The following is a 22938-nucleotide window of genomic DNA, read 5'->3' as shown; positions in this document are numbered from 1 at the left end:
ACGGAAATATGAAAACCGTATATTATAAAAAAGATAGAATGGCAATGGTATCTAAATTATAAGAGCTCAATAAATAAGTTAATACTGTTTTTGAGATTAAGTGCTTTAAATTCAAATATTTTCCGAATTTTAATTCGGCAAAAAAACTTCTCAGGAAAATCTAATTAAAATGGTTTTGAAAAGTTAGACCTTTCATATAAAAGAAAACGTCGATCAAAATTAAGTTTGATTTCTCGAAAATTCATTCTTAATTGGGTCTATTGTATCTAGTGTAAACTAAAACTCATTGTTTTGTTTGTTTCTCAAAAATAATTACAAATCCATACACAACGTCTCACACAAACTTCTTGTTTTTATTAAGCAATTTATTCTTTGTTATTTAGAATATTTAATAACTTTAACATATAAACATATTTATTTGAAGGGGGCTTTAAAAATAGCTATTTATTTATGATTTGTTTAGAAACTAGAAAGTACACCTTATATTTAAATGATCAAACCACCATATACCTCCTAAACCTTTATGGTACTTACCTCTTACTTATTTAAAATCTCTTATTTTATTTTTTAAAACATCTATATAGCATTTCAGAGAATATATCTCATTCTTCAGAAAGAATTTTTCTCTCTGTAATACACCTTCTTTCAACAAATTTTATTAGCGATTTATTCAACAAAAATGGGTTGTTTTTTTAGGTGTTTCTAAATAATTTACTACTAAATTGTTATATCATTAACAGCACTTTATATTTCTATAGCAAAACTTTATAATTATATTTTTACTGAAGCAGTTCCGAATTCTAGTTAGATTGACGATGTCTACCTACATTATTACAAATAGTTATATTTTGGATAATCACTTCGTACTCAACAAAAAGACACTTGGTAATCAAGTATTTTATGAAATCCATGTTCCGCCTTCGTTTCTTTATTCTGCTTACTATTATAGAAAGTATTTACTCTTTTTATGTTCAAACTGATGATTAATTGATCTTATGTTTTTTTTTTTTTTTTTTTTATGTCAGAGCGTCCAAGTTTGGTAAATTCTTTGTTGCAAAATTCACAATAATATCTTGGATTTTGACCGAATATATATTTATTAACAATATAAAAAATATTTCAAAATTCTTGTAGCAAAATAAAAGTTAATAGCACACAGCAAAATGAACGATATTTGACTTATAGAATAAACGATTGGAATCTATTCTTTTTAGTTTAAAAAGAAATTCTTCTTATTTATGTTGATCCTTTATTAAAGAATGGACGGAACAATAATTAATGTACCGCATCTCACTGTTATTTATAGAGCAGAAATATCAAGAGAATTGTTCTAAATTGCATAGTGAGCGTTTTTGCTTATTCCACACTTCCAAAAGAAATAATTTTTGTTCTTTTTAAAATATTACTGAAGCATTCGTCTTGAGCACAAGAATAAAAATTCGTACAATATTATTTTCGATAGGCCCACTGGCAATAGTTCTATTTATTCTCAGAAAATATCCAGTATGCTTAGATAAAATCACTGAAGAAGTAAACAAAAGGATAAGTTAGGCTTATAGAATAAGTTAGGCTTAAGGATAAGTTAGTTAAAGGATTAGTTAGATAAGTTACGAGGAATAAGTTAGAAATACTTCAAATTAAAAAAATATTTATTGCTGCTGATTTTATTACATAATGCACACTAAGTCACACAGTGCAAAATGTAGCATTGGATATTCTTAAAAATGCACGTGCTTCAGACAAGGGTGTTATGGAAATCTTTTCTCTTACGATTATAATATAAGATCCAATTTACTGACAAGTTGGTGTTGGCAAGTTGCCCAAGAATTAAATCTCCAATCTGCTGCGCAGCAATATTACATTGATATAAAGCAGCTGAAAGCTTTTGTAGTTGTAATCACAGAGAAAGAGAAGTATTTTTTAGATTACTTTTCTTCTTCTATGTTTTCTTCTTCTAACCATGAATAAGATTCGATCATGGGCGAATTTTCTAATTGTCAAACTGCTCAACTACTCAGGGTCGCAAGTAGGTTGTTTTAAAACGCTATTAGTCTATTTGCCAAATTAATTAATAATTAGTAAATAACAGAATTTGATTAGTAAATATTAATTACTAATTTGGCAGATTAATAAAAAATAAAAAATAATAGAAATCATATGAATTAAAAATATTGAGATAATATTAATATTTTGTCAGGCACGTTTCCTATCTGTCCCATCATTCACTTTCTTATTACAATATTTAACAGCAGCAATGTCATTATATGTGGAAACCTGAATGCCACACAGTCATGAATGATATTTAATAAATGAATAAAAAATATTCCATAAAATTACTAAAATAAAAAAGAAACTAAAAATATAACATTAACTTGGCTGATTAAGTTTAAAATGTGAAGAAATGTGTAATTAAATTAACCGATTTATTAAAGGAAGTCCGTCATTATCTGCTTTGCCTAGGGCCGAAAAATACTTAATTCCGCAAGTGGGTTTGACAATAGTATAGATATATAACCGATGCTTTGCAGTCTATGGATACATAGTTTTTATTGCTATATATTGTTTCCGCTTTTTTCTGTTGAAAGAGTATTTGAAAATCCTGCAAATGAAATAATTTAGAGAGAAATTTAAAATTATTTTCAGAATATACAACGTTATCGAGATCTCAGTTTACCTTAATTTCTATTTAGACAAAGTAGGAATAAGCATTAATAAAAGCCTTAAAACTTTCATATTCATAACCCAGGTAGCACATCCTGTTGCACAATATTACACATTATTGTTCAATAATATATTATATCTTAATATAATACAATACTATACAAGATTGTGAATATTGTTTAATATTATCCATTATTGTTCAATAATATATTATATTTAATAAAATACAATATTATACAAGATTGCGAATATTGTTTAATATTATACATTATTGTTCAATAATATATTACATTTAATAAAATACAATATTATACAAGATTGCGAATATTGTTTAATATTATACATTATTGTTCAATAATATATTATATTTAATAAAATACAATATTATACAATATTGCGAATATTGTTTAATGTAATACAATACTACACGTACAATATATGAGTGCTACTAGGGATATTATATAACATATAGGCTGAAATTATATGTTATATATTTTATATAAAAGATATGTTTCCTATATGTTATGTAATATATAGGTGATATAACATATAGGAAGCCCACACACCTATATATATATAGGAAAAATATTTTAAAATCTATAGGCAGAAAGTTACTTTTGAAATCTTTTGAGTGCTTTTCTGTCACTTTTATCCATTTAAAAATAATTCTGATAACTTATTTATCTAATGAAAAAATATTTTTGATATAATTAATTATTGCAATCTCTAATAATACCTATTTTTTAAAAATTGTTTTTGAATATCTTTATTTTCCATTATAGAATCAAAATGGTCATATCGAGCATTTGGAGACACGACCATCCAAGAGAATCAAATTCTCATTTGATATTTTGATAACAGTTGCACTTACAAAGAATGAGCTGCTGAATATTATTGCTTCGCTGAGACAAATTGGTGACGTCATTCTACGTGGAATACCTCCTAAAAATAGACAAAATCATAAAGGTAAGCTGCACATAAGAAATTTAAATTTAAGTCTTAGATGACAGTTTTTTGAAGTACCTACTACTAAAAGCGGGCTATATTTGTATCCCTGATCTTTAATTCTCCTGATGCTTTTCCACATCTCACAATGGAAGTGGAGAAGAGGAAAAATTATTTTATCTAAGTTGTTTAAATTTAAATTTAGGTAATAGTTTAGCGAAATACTTGTGTTCTTAAGGATTATTTTCATACCATCAATTCTATATCTACAGATTTTTCACCTTTTTTCTCTTTTTCTTTACCTTCGTGATGGTACTAGATCATGTACTAGTAGTTTAAATTTCGCTAACAGTTTGGCGAAATATTTGTACCACCAATTCTATATATACTGATTTTTTTCCTTTTTTGTCTTTTTCTTTACCTTTATGATAATACTAGATAAAAGGAAATATGGAGCCCGGAAGGTGAAATTTACGGAATGAATTATCAAAACTGTTGAAATTTTATTCTACTTCCGATGTTTGCAAACAAATTTTTAATGCTTCAGTTCATATATTTCACTTTATTACTTGCTACAATCTGAAATTTGATCAAACAAAGGATATTTAATGAATAGAGTGTTACAGCATAAATTTTATTAGGGATTAATACTATTATGAATTAGAAATTGTTAAAATAAGGCGCCATAATTATGGAGCATGGAGAAAAGTTAAAATACCAATATTTCATAACGCCGAAAGTGACTTGGGGAGAAACTTTATTTGGTGTCAATCAATATCATTTGAAAAATGTGAGTAATATTTCACTCATTCTCAATATAATATTTATATTGTCATCAGTTATGTTTAGTAAATAAATGTTATTTACTAAACATATTATAAATTTATTAAATTATATTATAAATTATTGTATTATAATTATATTATAAATTATTTACTAAATTATATTATAAATTATTTACTAAATTATATTATAAATAAATGTTAATTACGCTATCTCACTTCATAGCACCATTGAGAGTAAATGTATTCGTCATATAAATGCTAAATCTATGAATGTTGTTCCCATTTCAAAACGTGGGGAAACGAGAAAATATGTAGAATTGAAATGAAGATATTCTCTCTCCAGTAGAATTATTGTCCCTAAATGACTTTATATGTGCTCATTAAATTCACATCCGGGTGTTTATAGCCTATTTTTTAAACACTCCTACTATTTCTATTTATCAAGCGAATAATTGCGTTTATTTTAGAAATTTTATTTTCGTTTCATCGCCTGTCGTTTATTTTATGAGCTTCCCACGTCATTCATTTTTAAAGGTTCTATAAACCACGGTTTAGAGAATTATCGTTTTTAAATCTTATAATTTTTTTTTCCGATATAAACACTTGAATGAAGATAATTTAACTTTCACCAATCGATATAGAATCAACTAATAAAATATGCATGCAAAAATGGTATGGACGTCTTCTAGTATTTTTTTCCCCATATAGACGCCTGAATAGACTTAATTTATTGTTGTTTATAATGGCACTTGCCATGGACGAGCCATTTTACGCCAAGGGATGTTTTAGTAACGCCAACTGGGGCCAAGAGTACATCTTAGCTACCCACACATCACATTCGCTTGCACAACCCCTTTTTACGGGGGGGGGGGCACATTCATACATCTCACAGATAGAACAGATGAAGAACAACCATGCCCGAACCGAGACTCGAACCCAGGCCGCTCAGGTCACGGGGAAGACGCACTACCCCTATGCCAGGACGCCGGCAGATTTAATTTAACTTTCACCAATCGATATAGAGTCAATTATTAATATCTGCATACCTAAAGGTTTTAGGTATGCAAATCTTAATACTCTTAATAAGGATACAAGTTGGTTGGACAAAAGGTTTTTCATATTATATGTAATTATATAGCCAAACATGGCATTGCGCATAGTTTTCAGATAGTGACACACAGCATTTTTTTAAAAATATGTATTAATTTAAAATACCTAGAGCTTTCTGTCAGCAGACTCTAAACTATTAGAGTACAATTATTCTATCAATGAGTTAATACCTTACAAAATAAAAATTATAAAATTTGTTATGAAATTGGCCACTTTATTTGAATCCGCCTTGTATGATGTCTGCAATATAAAAAATTCCATTTAATAAAGATAGAAGGAGAAATATTTTTCCTATTGAATTTATAATTGGATGAGAATTCATTTTAAAATTTATGTTCAATTGGTTTAACTGTTGATAATACAATTGGAATTAAAATGGTCACTTCCTTCTTAAAATATACTGTAAAATGTAAGATCGTGTTTTTGAATTAGATGTAATATATTTTTATTTATGAAAGGTGTTATATAATACGTGTATTTGCAAGAAATTGTATTTTGAATGTAAAATAGTATGTATAATGGTTTATTATCGCATGCACTGACTTCAAAAAGGGTAAGTTACTCGAAGACAAATTAGGTTCAGATGGCAGTGCAAACTTAATATAATTGTGATTTTATATTAAATATATATTATCGCGTGAATAAGATTACGAATACGCAGAAAGAGAAAAAGAGGCAGATTGGTTATAGTTGTTCTGATAGAATGAAAACTTTGTTATCATCTGGACAGTTTTTTTTTTTTAGTGTGATTGCAATTTTTGTCAAATGTAAGTGCTTCTTTATAGAGTGTTGTTAGAGAACCAATAAACGTACGTGCAGCAAAGTAGTCATTTAACAATCACCCATAGAAATCGTAAGGTTTGAGGTTTTATAAATACGAATAATTGTGCATTGTAGCAACTTTATCTAATAAATTATGACTCTTCTACAAATTTGAAAGTGATAAGAGGAGGTTTCCACCATTGACCTAAAGCATTTCTCCATGGGTAAACAAATATAAAAGTGCAGTAACTGCTTGTACTACTCATTATATGTGTGAAAGTGGTTTGAGTTCATTTAAACCATCATTACACATCGCAAGCCGCCATCAAGATAATTCTGAGGAGTTGTGTGGAATATTGCAATCAATAGTAATTGATTATGTGTTTATTTTATTTTTCATAACGAGCCGCCATCGCTTCCATTCCCGGAGTCCTTGCCTTTCGTTGCGATTTGTACTAAATGCCAACAACGTAATTATATTTCCATCTGTATCTAGAGCAGGGTTCAACACTTTTATTTGAATAATTAAATGAAATTTGAAATATTAAAAATATATGACTGACATTTAAATTTTATTTTATAAATTCATAAATATTATACAAGTATCCATTTATTAGTTAGTAAGTTTTGAAAAATAAGTAAGGAAATGAAACAAGTGATTTGTTAAAAATTGCACTTATAATTATTTATTTCGTCCAAGGCGAAACTCTATTTGATTAAATACTACAAATTTTACTTTATCTAAGAGGAAAATATTTCATTTGTTAAAAAAAATCAAAATCATATTAAAATTGTCTGATCTTAAAATAAAATTATTATTTATGCAAATGCCGTTTTATAGTGGCCTTTAAATTTCCTCTTTCACGAAAAGCAGATTTATAAATAATAAACAAATATAATAAAGACTGTCCATAGATAAATGGTCGTTACATGTTCGCAATAGAAATTTTATACTTTTTCATAAATATTTCGAAATATATATACAGGATGGTTATAATTAAACTTCGCCTATAAACATCATCATACAACGCAAACGGGTGAACGGATTGCAACGAAATTTGGTATATAGGCTATACATGAGATGCGCTCACGGAATTTCGGAGGAAAAAAATAGTTCCAAAATGTTCACCAGAGGGCGCCTTTTCCTGAAAAACATTAAATTTAACACAATAATCGATCAAAACGGAATACAGAAACAATATTAACATTTATTGAATAGTTTCTGATAACCTTGTCATCGAAGCACATTAAAGAGGGTAAGTAAAGGTAAGGAGGAAAAAAAATCATAAGCTGTTTGAGAGGGGAAAAAAAATTCAGTTTGCAGAAACAAGACTAGGACGAAATTGTGTAAGAGGAGCAGTTTTTAATCGTGTCCAGGACGATGTAAGGAAAGGTGCTCCATGTGACCACCCTCATTCACCTGCAAAATTTCAAGTCGAAGGACTTTGTGCTCAGCTGCAGATCGTAACTGATCAGTTCTGATGCTTCGCACACGAATTGTTATGGAGTTTTTAGTTTTTTTACCCGGTTTTTCATTTTATTACTCACAATTCTTATTCTGGATTGTTAATATTTTATATTTTTTCTCGTAAGCTTTTGTATTACGTTTTAGTCGTTTATTGTTTTAAATTTAATGTTTTTCCGGAAAAGGTGACCCTTGGTGGACATTTTGGAACTAAAAAAATGTTTTTTCGAAATTCCGTGAGCGCATCTCGTGTATAGTTTGTATACCAAATTTCGTTGTAATCCGTTCACCCATTTGCTTTGTAGGATGCTGTTTATTGGCGAAGTTTAATTATAACCACCCTGTGTATGTGATATAAATATGGACATATTTTTGTTCTTTCCTTCGTTTTTTTTTTTTTTTTTTAATTTCGAAATTTTTGCATCTCAGTGTTACTTTGAAGTAAAAGTTTTACTATCAAAACAGCTCACTTTTTTTCAGAATCATGTTTAAAAATGCTTAACAATATATTAATATTTTTATTAATGAATTTATTTTATAAATTTTTCTTATTACAGCAAGAAATTTCAAAAGCAGATAGTAATTTTTAGAGCTCATCAAAATTAACTGATCATATAACATTGGAAGTTCTATTTTTTAAAACTCTACAATGCTCGAAATGTTCATAAAAACTCCATAAAATGCTTTTGGGGGCTCTAACTTCATGATTAGATATAATTCAGTGATATAAATTGATATATATAATGGAAAAAGTTCAAGATACAGTGTACTCCGCTTAATATGATCGTGGTAAATGTTATCATATCTTTTGTTCACAATCCAATGTATCCAAACGTATTTAAAAATTAATTTAATGTGTCAATTGTTTAATGTTGTGTTTTGATTTAAAGAATGGATAGATCCTTTGTTTTCAACAAACAATAACGATTGTCATTTGTGAAACGTCTCGCTCCATTTGTAAAGAAAAATCTAACTCTCATTTTCCCCATGGAATGGAATTTATATCCCCTTATCTACACTAGATTTATCTATATCAATTTAAAAGGACAGCTATATTCTAAACTGCTGATTGAAATCTGAAAAGCCATAACCAACAGCTAACTATGACCGAATTATGATATCAAAATGGATAAAAAAGAATTTATTTGAAGATCAAAAACAAAATTGAAATTTTAAACAGGAATGAAAATTCACCTAAAAGCAGTCAAAATTTCACAACCTCCTCTTTTAAAATTTTGAAATCATTAGCTTTTTATAAACAAAACCAAGAATTATTATTGATAATTGTGACAAGAAGGAATGAGCTGCAGAAACTCCTCCAACGAACAATGAATCCAAATGCTAAGCTTTTGATATTTTGAAATGTGGTATGAAGCATCATTCTACAAATTTTTAAATAATAGTACAAGTACAAACAATATATAAATGAACTGTTAATGAATAACAACAAACAACTACAATGTTAATGAATAACAAAAATAACTACAAGCAACAATTAATGATTTTTAATTATTAATTTTGAAATAAATTATAAATATCCCTGAGGTATATATATTTACTCATTTTACTCTTAGGGTGCTAAAAATGATTACATCACATTAAGCGGTAAGTACTGTAGCAGTTAATTAACTATACTAATTAACGTGGTTAATCAGTTCGTCAATCAAAATAAACTGTCTCACGAGTTATTTTCATCGACACCTATTTTATGACAATTCAATAATAAATACACCAATTACAGAGGTAACCATTTTATTGTTGACGACAGCACAGGTGCGAAGAGATTCTACCTTTACCCTCATCAATTCCTTATACCAGATTCATATCTATTAAATCCGTACTTGTGAAATTTTCCACTCAGTTACCTATGAAGGTAGTAATTGACTCAATGTTTTCTTGAGTCGGTATTTTTTTGGGACTCCTTTATAAAATCCTCTGACTGCGATTAATCTCTCTATTGATGTCTGATCTCGATTCGATCTTACGAACCTATCCTTCGAAGAAGTTTTTACATGCGGGTGCGAATTGCTCTGTATATTTTGTGAGATAATTTTAAGCATGGTTCTCAATTTCATTTCAGCTATCTGGTTTCCAAAGCATGTAAGTGACCTAGATAAATGCACTCACGTTTTAACACAGCTTGAATCATACCTTGATACTGGTCATCCGGTAAGATTGTATTTGATTTTTTTTTTCTTTGTAATTCGATTCAGATTAATTCGATTAATTTCCAAATGTTTATAACTAAATTTTCAGATTTAAAAAATTGTTTTCTTTAGACTCAATTAGGTTGTGAAATTAAAGTAAATTAAGGTATTTGTCTAATTTCGGTGACTAATTAAAAAAAAAATATATAAATGATTGTCATAGTGCAAAATTGCTGAAATAGTATTGCAAGACAGCAACTAGCAGGAAAAAAAATTTATATTATTATTGAATTTTGAAAAAAATCTGCTTGGCTAATGAAATTTTGTCAACATTTTCAATAATTGGAAAAAAGTATAATTAAAAGGCTATAGGAATATTTAACTTCCATTGTCTTATATATATACTTCTCAAATAAATTATACTTTTAAAGGCCACCCGGTAAAAATTATTTAAATGTATAATTATTTTATAAGCATTCGAATTTGTCGTTAATGATGTTTTCTCAAAATTATTCTATGCTTTGAATTGAAAATGACCATAAAAGAATTCTAAATAAAGCTATCTTAAACTCCGAGTGTTTATTACAATTTTAAAAAATTTGTGGAGCACAAAATTTTATTGAATTGTCTTTGAGCTTTCACGTTTTTCGCGAACTAATAACTAAAGCATAATTTTTTTAACTAAATATATAAATTTTGTAACTAATAAGTAAAAAATAATAAATGTAATAAATATTATAACGTGACTAAAGTATATACATTTTCTTGCAATTTAACTTATAAATTTCCTTAATTTTAATTTAGAAAATTTATTGAAATAAATAGCATATCATAGTGATAAGAAACGTTTATATAAAAAAATTTACATGTTTTATAAAATAGTTTTTCTTTCAAGTATAGTCAAATTATTCTGTTGGAGTCTACACTTTTGACTCAAACAGACAAACATTGCGCCTCTACTTGCAGCTCATATGTTTTGTTAGCAATAAAAAATCATCCTTCGTTAATTGAATTATTTTCACTGAGTAATAGCAGATAAAAATCTTTAAAAAGAATACATCATATTTATATCTAGCAACGTAAAAGAATAGTTGTCTTTGACTAGAAAGAAAAAGAGCAAAATATTGTCATTAATGTTTGAAAACATGTACTAAATGGAATAGTCATGAGATCTGCTGATATATATCTTGTCCCAACAAACCTACAGGGCAAAAATGCATAAATTACACTTATTTTAAATTAATTAAATAAAAGATTTTAAATTAAATAAATTTATTCTCTTTTCATTGTATGTTATTTAGGCACACTTCATTAAAAAAATACATTATTAAATCAATTTTGAAAGAAGTTTATGTGCAAAAGCATGAAAGAAAATGGAACATGATTTAATTATTACTATGATACATTGTAAAAAGTACTAGAGGTAAAATTACTTCCAAATTAAAAAAAAAAAAAAACATGCAGAAAAGTGACAAGTTCAGTTTGAAGATTATTGAGATAGTTTATTGCCATCAAGGCTATGCACGCTTAAAAATTAACTCTAAATATTAGAATACGAAATTAACCCAAATTTTTATTCTAATTGCTTTACAAAAAAGAATATCGTCAAAGCAAATACATAAATCAATTAAGAAAATAGAATTAAGATAATTCCATTTATAGATATCTCTTCCAAATCCTAAAATCTAACATGAATATGTCTGACAAACATATATAATATGTGTCAGTGTGTGTGTTTAAAAACATATGAGTATTTGGCCTACAATATTTAGGAACTGCTACAGAAAGACTGGAATAAAATTCCTTTTTTTTATTAGAAATTATAATGTCATTTAAGCAGTATAATTGCGAAAAAAGGCAATTAAAAGAATATCTAAACCTAAATAGTAAAACATTAATATCATTACTTGTTTTACTAATTAGGTGCTTCCATAATGTTAATGACACCTTTATAAATATTCTCCACAAGAATAAATTAAAAACATTTTTCAAAAATTTGGAATCTGCATTCAGCATTAAATATATATATAATTATTTCACATTATTATTTATCATACTTTTACCTTTGATTAAATAATTATAAAGCAACTGATTATATAATATATCCTTGGAGAATCAAATATTGATATGAACAAACATGTTTATTTTTTATTTATTAGGGATTTAGTGATGCCGTTTATAGAGCTCGAAGGCAAGAAATAGCAGAAATTGCTTTCAAATATAAATAGTAAGTATAATTCCCTACACTTTCAATAAAAAAATCAATATCAATACATTAAAATGTTTTAAATATTAAGCATCCAAACAATATATATTCCATAAAATCTTGAACAATTTTTAGTATAATATTTGGGATAGAATGAAAGCATTTCAATGAATTTTACATCTGTCAGATTTAAAGAATTAAACTTCGTTTACAGGATTAATATTAAATGAACTAAATTGCTGAACAATATATAATCAAAATAAAAATCTGAAATCCCAGCGCTATAAAAATATATTTAAAGCTTTTACAAATAATGTACTGCATTTACACAAACTGCCTCTGATATATAGGAACATTTTCAATTATATAAACAAACAATAACGTGCATCAAAGATAATTTCAGACAAATAAAGTAATGACATTTCAAGTTTTATATAATAACACTTTTATAGATAAGAAATATTTTTAATAAGAGAAACTGTTTTCTGTTTATAATCATAATTACGTTACTAATTTGCTAATAGGTAACAGCGACTAGTTCTAGTTGTAGCTACTGAGCTACTAGTTCGTTTGATTGTAAAACAGCATGCGAAGTTATTATGTGTAAATTGTGTACACCTTCACTTCGACTGGCGAAATATGCAATTTACGACAACTATACCACTTATAATCACAAAAAATGAATTTCGTACTTCAAAATAGTATATGATTAATATATGTACATAACTTATGTTTTTTTTTTTTGGGTTTCATATACAATTTCTGTTGCTTGGTTTAATAAAGATCGTGTTGAAAAATAAAAATTCAAGCCACGAATAATCAGTTTAATTTGGATTAAGCACAATCGTAAATCAAAGAGTAATATGCTTTATCAGATTTTTTATTGCTTCCTATTTTTTTCTTTATCTCCTTAATACCTATATTTTCTTCAGGTATATATAATACCTTTATTTCTTCAGGCATCCCATGCTTGGCTACATATTGCCGTTTTGGCGTCACTGAATTTTTTTTCACTACATATCATATTAAAATGATGGATATTTACACAAAGAAACATGGTAAAATAAAAAAAAAGAACACCATATTTAAATTTGGAACACTATAGAAAAGAAGTGGCAAATAAAATGAAAAAAAAACCTTCTTATCACAAATAATAAAGAGTAAAAAATGTTGGAATTAATCCATAAGTGATCAATTTTTTCACGCCAAAGAAACCGCCAAATTATACAAACGCATGCGCAGTAAGAAAAAAATACGACACAGTGTACACGAAAATTACGAAAAAGTGTACACATAAATCCCAGGTGATTATGAATATTTGCGCTTCCTCTAGTCAGTATAACTAACAGTACCTGGATAATATATGCGAATAATTCGAAAATTTGTGATAACTGAATTTTTCTAAATGTGTATGAAAAATTTCAAGTGATGAAACTTGGATGAATTAATTTGGTTAATTGTTTATGGGTGCTGTCAAAAGTTATTGAATGCATAGATTCTAAAGCACTGTATATCCAGATACTACTCTATTCCTTAATTTAAACAATTTATTCAAATATTGTGTAAAATCAACAAATTTTGCCAATAATTGTTCATAAATTCCGAATTTTGAATTAAGCTGTAATATATTGTAATACATTGATTTTTTGTTCCTTAAATTAGTTTTTTTTCCAGTTTCCAGAAATGTAATATTAATTCGATGTGTATATTTTTTAGTGGCCAATCTATTCCTACCATTGATTACACACAAGAAGAAATTAAAACTTGGTGAGTTTTCCAGTATTTTTCTCAATTATTTACTATTTCGTGAAAAATGATAACAATATAGCTTTTTTTTACTACAAAATATTTATTTCATCAAAAGAGATAAATGTATTTTGAGTTTAATTTACTTAATATTTGTGCAAATAATGACGGACAATTTAAAGAAATCTTATTATGATGAGTCATTAAGTGTTTGGAAGTTACCGTGTTAGTAATAAAAATGCAGGAATCTGTATTGAAATTCAGATAATATGAGTTTAAAAGTAAATAAATAATTTTATATTTCTGAAAATATCATTTGAACTAGCTATTAAACATTCTGGCCATGATTCTCCAAAATCAGCAACTATAGTAAGCGTGCTCAATAAAAACACTTTTCTTCATCTCTTTTTGTGAGTGCAAATAAGAATTAAATAACCGTAGAAGGTATTCATAATGTGTTAGAAACTTTGACGTCGATTTGCATTGACTTTTTAAATTTGTAAACAGGTCAAAAACAAAATATCAACGTTTGGTAGAAAGAAACCAGTATTTGGTTGGGCAATTTGCTAAAACATTATAAATCTTTTGGCGCTTTTGGTCATGAATTAAGACCAATCGCGATTTAAATATTAAGTTTGCTGTTGGCATTTAATTATAATATATATTCAATGATGTTTACAAACTATTCACGGAAATACTTTGCTTCAAAATTATAAACAAGCAAGATACTTGGCTACCACTAATTTCTTCAAAAGCAAGAAATGACTGATGCAACAGGCAAATGCTAGACTAGATCCATCTATTTTAGAACACTCATTTGCTGAGAGATGCACTAAATGAAAATATTTAGCTTTTTCAATTGAGAGGGGTTCTTAGGATTGCGATACTTCAATTACAAACACTTGGTATATCACATGAACATTAGATAGTGTATGAATACTAGCAGGCAGTTTGGACTGGCGAACTATATTTAACTGGTGCTGCAATGCAATGCATTGTTGCGCCATCAGAAGGCAAGAAAAGTGCATCATTCGAACTGTGTGCAGAGATCAGTGCAGGTCTAGAATAGGAGTGTTAATATTTTGAAGGTGTATTTAGGTGATTGGGATTGCGATATCTCATTTACAAATACCTGTTATATCAGATTAACATCAGAGAGTGTATGAGTGGTAGCAGACAGTGTGGACTGGCGAACAGCATTTCACTGATGCTGCAATGAAACGCATTGTGGTGCCATCAAGGCAAGAAAGGTGCATCATTCGAACTGCGTGCAGAGATCAATGCAAGTCTAGAATAGTAATGTAATATTTTGAAGGTACATTTGGGTGATTGGCATTAGACCACAAGTAAAATTAGTTCTCCATAAAAGATTATGATTCATTTCTCTTTCATGGGTGACTAAATTTTAACTAATATGAACTTATTGCATGGAGAAGAAATAATCACTGAATTTTACTGCAAAAGCGCCTACTATTTTATTTCATCGTGCCATATCTTCAAGACTGATCTCTGAGACACAAATTTAATGCCTTCCAACTCTCTTTACAAACGTTTAGCGCCCTAATTTTAAGATCCAAGAAGCTTTGGGGATGTTTTAGAATTTGTTATCAAGGCGAGTGTAACACAAGGCGAGTGAGGCCTGTGTTACGTTAATTGATGACGTAAATTCCTCTCAAATTGAAAAATACGTGGATAAAAATCATTGCAGGCGTTAAATTGCTCCGTATTGACAGTAGCCTTGCAAAAACTAAGCTTTTATTTAAGCAATGAAAATGGTTTTCTACATCCAAATTATACCCCCCGCCGGGGGCACCTCGAAAGAAGGAGGAGATGCTTTCGGTATGGTGGTTGGATCTCTTCAACATACTGGGTACATAAATAGGTGGAGGGGGGATGCTCCTCCCATCGATGACAGGACACAGTACAACCCTTCGGGAAGGGTTGTACTGTGGCCGGTGATGGTCCTTAGGACTCAACCACAATTCCCGCCAATGTTGCTGTTGCGGCAGTCCGATTATTCAGTTTTCTTTATCCATGTGCTTTCAGGCGGCTCGGAGAGTCAGTGATATGACGTACTTCCAAATTATATCCCCTCCGGGTGGCACCTCAAAATGAGGATGAGAGGCTTCTGGCATGGTGGATAAACAAACCGGGAAGATACACGAAAAGGTGGGGGGGGGGGGTTGATTCCTCCTATCGATGACGGGACGTATTTCTTTAGGGAAGAGTTGTACCGTGGCCGGTGATGGTCCTTAGGACTCAACCACCGTTCCCACCAGTGTTGCTGTTCCGGAGGTCCGGTCATTCAGTATTTTTTATCCGTGTGCCTTCGGGCGGGTCGGAGAGTCAGTGATATGACTTACTTCTAAATTATTTAAATTTTTCCAAGTATTATTTTCATATTAAAATATGTTAAAATTCATCAATTAACGTAATTTTCGTTAGTTTCTTTCTTACTTGATGGTTGATGACGTATATAACAATGAAATTTTGATACCCTTGTGGATAATATTTTTCTATATGCTTATTTTTGAACTAAAATTTTAGCAAAATTGCCTTTATCCTGATTTCACGTCTATCGTTACTAGGAGAACTGTTTTCAAGAAATTAATCGATCTCCATGGAAAATACACATGTTCGAAGTATAGAAATTGCTTTCGAATGCTTCAGGAAGAAGGCTATTTTACAGCGGATTCTATTCCTCAGATGCAAGATATATCTATGTTTCTGAAAAGTAAGACTGTTGATTATGTTGTTATAGATATAAATGACAGATATTAAATTAGTAGTTGTATATATACCAATTATAAATTAATTATCTATTTCGAATTCTTAATAACACAGCATCTCTTAGTGGTATAATAATACTGTAAATACCACACCGATCGAGCCTAGACTCATTCTATGAGTCTAGAACCATTGTGGGAACAAGTACCGACAGACAGATCATGATTTACGGATGTGTTTAAAAAAGAATTCACAAATTTTAAATTGAGTAACACTAAACAAGCGTTTACTGTAAACAAATGGGTTTTAATTCAATGAATAATTATATAGCTTGATTCGAAATATTTGCAACACTCTTTAAATAAATAGTTATATTCTCCACAGAAATATGTAGACGGTACGTCATGTGCGTGCGCTAGAAGATAAATAGGGTAAAAATTCTTATAGATATGATTTACAAATTAGTTTTAACTCAAAATGTGCTCGTGATGTCGTATAAAGCCTAAAGCACGGATATGTTCCTAAACAGTGAATATTTATGAATGATCCAGCTTCATAGTAATCTGTTCAAACACTAGAACAGCTCGGAGAGGGAGCACGTGTGGAAATTTTTCTTCATGTTTTCCAGACGATAGAAACGTGTCTTTGGTCTCCCGTTTATATCAGATACTTCATACTCAAAATATGTGTATTCAATAGATTTTGTGTTATCGTAATTCATGACTTCATAATGATTTTAACCCTTTAAAGGGCCATTTTTTTCTAGTCATATTATGTCAAAATATTTTTAAGCTTGAAATTAGAATAAGAAAAGGGATTCATTTGGCTTATTAGATAAATTTAATTTGATTAATGAATTAATTTGGTTAATTAATAATTAAGTAACAAATCAAGACACGTCATTTTGTCTGAGATAAAGAACGGAAGCATCTAAATCATTCTGACTATTAAAAAATTTGTCAGAACTTATGCCAACCTACATAATTTCATACAAAGATTGATAAATTTTGGGAAGCATACTTCCCACGGCCCTAGAAAGGGTCAAACAAAAAACTCGACACACTTTCTAAAATTTATGAGTTACAAAAGGTTTTTATCCCATGGAAATATGAACTTCAGTATTATAAGCAAACTTCAGTAGCAAAAAAATGTGTTTGAGGACATGAAAAGAAACTGTCTCAATCCAACAGCCCAACAAAATGTTTGGATAAAGTCCAGGCTTTTTGACAAAGATCTATTGTCCGTAGAACAAGTGCATTTTTGGTGTACATTTTGATACAAGATCCAATCCTCGCCTTCAGCCTCTTTAGGAAACGCTTTGTTTTATAACGATACAGAAGCAAATCGAAACGCGGTTCATAATGCCGGTTTTATTCAATAAATATTAAACACAAATTTTACAATGATTGACATATTCTATCTTGATCATATAATTACGTAATGTTGTTCTAAAAATGTCAACAGCTTCTGCCATTTAATGCATACAATATCAAGATTTTTCAGGATTCGTTTGTTTGATAAAGGCCACATGTGCCTTCATCTTTTAAAATTGTCATCTCTAGGTCTTTTAAATCAATTGTGGACGATCACAACAGTTGTAGCACTACTCACGTAAGAAGTTCAAATCTCGTCTGCGATAGGCTTTGAACTATTGCCCTTTTTAAAGCAATGAAGCTTAACATATGCCGTAAATGATTCCTTTGGCTGTCTATATTTAACAGTGTAGAAAAAAGTTTTAAAAGAGACTTTGTCACCAACAAACCGAAGTCGAAAAAGATACTCTAGAAGTATAACTAAACTTTGTTAAAGTCATTCCTAGCATGGTGAGAAAGAAACTAACGAGACGCATTAAGAAATTAAGAATATACAATTTCTGTGTTACACATTTTTTGTCCCAAGTAAAAAATGTCAATAGTAAATAATTTTAAATATTGAATTAATTCCTAATTTTCGTAATTTATTCCAATATCAAACCGCTCATTTCTTCTCTTGAAATTATATTCTAAACAAGAATTGCAATATATGATCTGGTAATTGGGGTTGAATATCGACAAATAATGAAATCACATAACCAGTCCGTATCTAGATTCATTGTGGGAATAACTGGTAACAGATAAATGATGATTTACGAATTTGTTTCGAAAGAATGCGCCAATTTTTAATTGCTTAACTCTAAACAAATTATTACACTAAGTAAATGTGTTTATTCTAATAAATAATTTTACAGTTTGATTCGAAATATTCTAAAAAAATCTTTAAGTAAGCCATGCACTTCTAAGCAAATTAGTTCTCCAGAGAAATATGTAAACGAAACGTCATGTGCGTCAACAAATGTGCTCAAGATGTCATAAAACCCCAAAGCGCGTGTATGTTCGCATGCTGTGAATGTTATTTGTAGAAGATTAAGCTTTATGCTAGGCTTTGTGTAAACACAGAGACAGCTCATGGAGCGGGACACGTGTGGAAATCCTCTGACACGTTTTCCAGACGACAAAAGCGTGTCCTTCATCACACTTTTAAATCAGATAATTCATATACTAAATATATGTAACTAATGGATTATGTGCCATTGTAATCTATGATATGATAATTACCTCAAGTATTAGAAAGTTGCAGAAAATTTTTTCAATTTGTGTTCATACGATAACCATCGTTTCATGAGCAGCTGAGTTTCAGTACTATTTTTCATAATAATGAAAAAAATTCCATGTGCGAAGACATGTTTTTGAGAGCATGAAATGAAATTCTCGCTAGCCAATATTTTCATTTCGCTTTCTTAATCTTCTTAAAACAGTCTCATTATATAGGGGGGAAATTTTAAGTAGTGTCTAGAGATTTATCAAATTATTTTCAAATTTAAATAGTTTGAAAAGCGGAAACAACTGTAACTTTCAGCAATTGAAATTCAAGAAAAGTTTTGTATGTTGAAAATATTAACTTTGGCACGATCTAGTCCTTTACTGAAATTTTTCATGAGCAAAGATATGTGTTTCAGGGAATACATGAAATTTCCTATTTAATCTTCAATTATTGCGTTATATAAGAAACTGTCTGTCTTATCATCTTTTTCAATTTTTCCTGAAGCCTCGTTATGTGCGTTTTGCAAAATTGTTGCTTCCATCTTTCGTTACTTTCGAAATATTTCTCGAGGTGCGTTTTTGTTTTCTCACAGTTTGGAACTATTTATCATGGAGATAATTTTTGATAGATAGGAATAATTAATAGTCAGATGGAGCAAGATCTGGAGAATATGTAGAATGAAGTAGAACATTTTAATCAAATTGTAACAATTTTTCTCTTACAATTTCATGTAGTTTTGCGGTGGGGAAAAAAGACTCTTTTTCGGTTCGCCGATTGTAGCATTTTTCTGCTATAGCTACTTTCAATTTATCCTCTGATTCAGTATCTTGCAGAATTTAGAATTTTGCATGATTTTAGTAAAAATCTAATTTATAATGATGATTGATTTCTAATTAATATTTAATACCTTTCATTAATTAATTTCATATAATAAATTTTAATAATGATTTCTAATTGTTGTTTATATTAAAATATATATTACGTTTTATATTAAAATGCATTCATCGATTACATAAATGTTACACATTTCTATAGAAATATTTTAACATATTATTATTAATTCTCTTTTATATAAAGTTAACATGATTCTTTTATCAGGAAAAACTGGATTTGCTCTTCGTCCAGCCTCTGGTTTAGTGACGGCTCGAGATTTCCTTGCGAGTTTAGCCTTCCGCGTTTTTCAGTGCACACAGTACGTGAGGCATAGTTCCAAGCCAGACCACACTCCTGAACCGTATGTACTTTTATTTTCTATTGACCCTTTTATCCCTCTGATATGGAAATGAGAAGCTTCTGGTATTGTGGTTGATTCTCGCTTCCGTGTTAGAGTACAAAAATAGCGTGGTATTGGCTACACTTTAGTAATAACGAGATAGTGATGGCCCTTAGGACTCTATTGTAATTTCTACCTATGCTGAATGGCGTTCAAATTTTCTGTATGCTTTCGAAGGAGTCTGAGTAGCCGTTTCTTGTTAACTTTCGACTGATCTATAAATTGCTTCATTTATTCTTATTAGTTCTTAAATAAAAAATAAAATTAAATGTCGACTGGGAAGTCTGACAGCACATTTTATCCAGTACCGAATTTCCGATGCCGGCGTCCTTGCATAGGAGTAGCGCATCTTCCCCGTGATCTGGGCGCCCCGGGTTCGAATCCCGGTTTGGGCCTTGTTGTTCTTCATCTGTGAGGTGTGTAAATGTGCCCCCCTGTAAAAAGGGGTTGTGCAAGCGAATGTGTGAGTTTCATCTTCATATGAGCTAGAAGTCAGACTTCTGCCCTCGGGTGCTCAGGGGTCTTTTCCCTCAGAGGCCACTGCACCCATCTTTCCGTGGTAACGCGGACATGACATCATCATCATCATCATCATCACCGAATTTCCGATTTAAGCAATTCCCCTAGGGACGTTCTTCTGAGGGTGAAGGCATCAGCCGGATTGACTTAAATATTTTATTAACATAATTTCCAAAAATAAATAATAAATCCGATGAGTATGAAAATGAAAAATGAAAAATTATAGAATAATGGGATAAATTTATGAATGCTTTATCAAATAAAAACGGCCAGGTTCTTTTACATTTCATTATATTCATCTTTTTTATTACAACATTTAGAAGCACTGTGCAAATGCTTAAATAATATTGTTTGTAAACTCAGATATACATGAATCATAAAAAATAAGTAAAGAATGCAAAGTTATTAAAATGAAAAATTAACTTAAATATTCATATGATGTTAAGTTAAAAATGAATGAAATTTCCAATTTGCATATCATTCCATTCATTTATACCCTTAATTAGACATGATTCATTTATAGAAGCCACACAAGAAAGATTTCTCATGGTTCAAGGAGTGCAAACTGTTAATATCAAATTAATTTTTAAATTATCGAACTTCACGACAAAAGTTATTCACGATCGCAGCAGGTGTATGGAGATAAGTGCTTGTCGGCACACATTATTTTGATTGGTTTAAATGCTTTAAAGAAAGCGGAGAAGTTTATGGTATTTGATCAAGTTCAACAAACGTTTTTGATGTGCCGAACATTGAAGTCTAATTGTCAACCAATTATATTACAAAATTTTCCGCCGGCGTCCTGGCATAGGGGTAGCGCGTCTTCCCCGTGACTTGGGCGTCCTGGGTTCGAGTCCCGGATCGAGCATGGTTGTTCTTCATATTTCTATCTGCGAGATGTGTGAATGTGCCCCCCCCCCTGTAAAAAGGGGCTGTGCAAGCGAATGTGATGCGTGACGTACATCTGTGAGTAGCTAAGACGTACTATTGGCCGTAGTTGGCGCTACTAAAAAACAAGAGACGCCCCTTCGGCTTAAAATCGCTGCTTTCGTCAGCGAGCTTGTCCATGGCAAGTGCCATTAGAAACAACAACAAAATTTTTCAATGTAAGCTAGTACAGGGAAACGGAATAACCTTTAAAAGGGCAAATATATACTTTTTCACCAAGATAAGCCCACAATTTAGTATCTGTCACAATGATTTTAGCAAGTACGGCTCTGCAACATAGGCATTCAAACCAACTCCCCTTACCTCGTTCCACGTTAATGGGTTTCTCACTTAAGACTCCAGATAGATTCTCAGGGCCACTGGATTGAAACGGAGAATCGCATGCAGATCGATTAAAAATGTTATTGACCTAATTGTCAAATAAATAATTATGTAAAAATTACAAGTTAGTAAATAATAAAATATTTGGATCATATTAATAATTTGTCTTACATAATTGATTATGTTTTTATCTATTTCATTAAATCTATATTTTTTAATCATAGTAATTATCAATACCGAGTATCTGCTTAAATAAACAGCAGTGTGTACAAGCACGGATGATGCGCAATTAGGCAAAAGAAAAAATAAATTATAACCAATATTACAAAAAATTATTAAAATTCAATCCAAAATTATTTATTCGCATGCTTATTAAATTCAAAAATGTATTAAAATATTAAATGAAATCTCCAATTTATTTTAAGAGGTAATAAATAATCTATATAGTTTATAATATAAACTATATAGGACTACAGAAAATTTAAATCTGCCATTTTCCTACGTGCCTGCATTGCACACCTCTTGATCCCCCCACAGCTAAAATTTACTAGAGTCCAAACCGTTTTTGAAGTATAAGTAATGGAGATGAAGAAAGGGATTTTCAGAAAGCAATCTTAATATTCGGAGAAATAGTATAAAATAAGTACGGATCAATATTGTAAAAATTGTAAAAAGTAAAAGCTAAGCCATCAGGCCAATTTAATTTTAATGAATTTTTTTAAACCATAACCTGTAACATGAAA

The 22938-nt window shown here is 29.9% G+C and overlaps 1 protein-coding gene across 1 annotated transcript in view; it reads left to right on the top strand.

Annotated features, from left to right (window-relative positions):
* The window catches only part of LOC129965778 (tyrosine 3-monooxygenase-like), a 59610-nt gene that overhangs the window by 22093 nt on the left and 14579 nt on the right, over nucleotides 1–22938 (top strand). The window contains exons 4-9 of the mRNA XM_056079954.1: nucleotides 3444–3627; nucleotides 9809–9897; nucleotides 12035–12102; nucleotides 13798–13848; nucleotides 16416–16561; nucleotides 20233–20368. Coding sequence (XP_055935929.1) covers nucleotides 3444–3627; nucleotides 9809–9897; nucleotides 12035–12102; nucleotides 13798–13848; nucleotides 16416–16561; nucleotides 20233–20368 — 674 coding nt within the window. The remainder of the gene's footprint in view (nucleotides 1–3443; nucleotides 3628–9808; nucleotides 9898–12034; nucleotides 12103–13797; nucleotides 13849–16415; nucleotides 16562–20232; nucleotides 20369–22938) is intronic.

This window comes from Argiope bruennichi, chromosome 4 (genome assembly GCF_947563725.1).
Source record: "Argiope bruennichi chromosome 4, qqArgBrue1.1, whole genome shotgun sequence".
Classification (NCBI taxonomy): Eukaryota; Metazoa; Arthropoda; class Arachnida; order Araneae; family Araneidae; genus Argiope; species Argiope bruennichi.
This window is presented reverse-complemented; position numbering and strand designations above follow the sequence as displayed.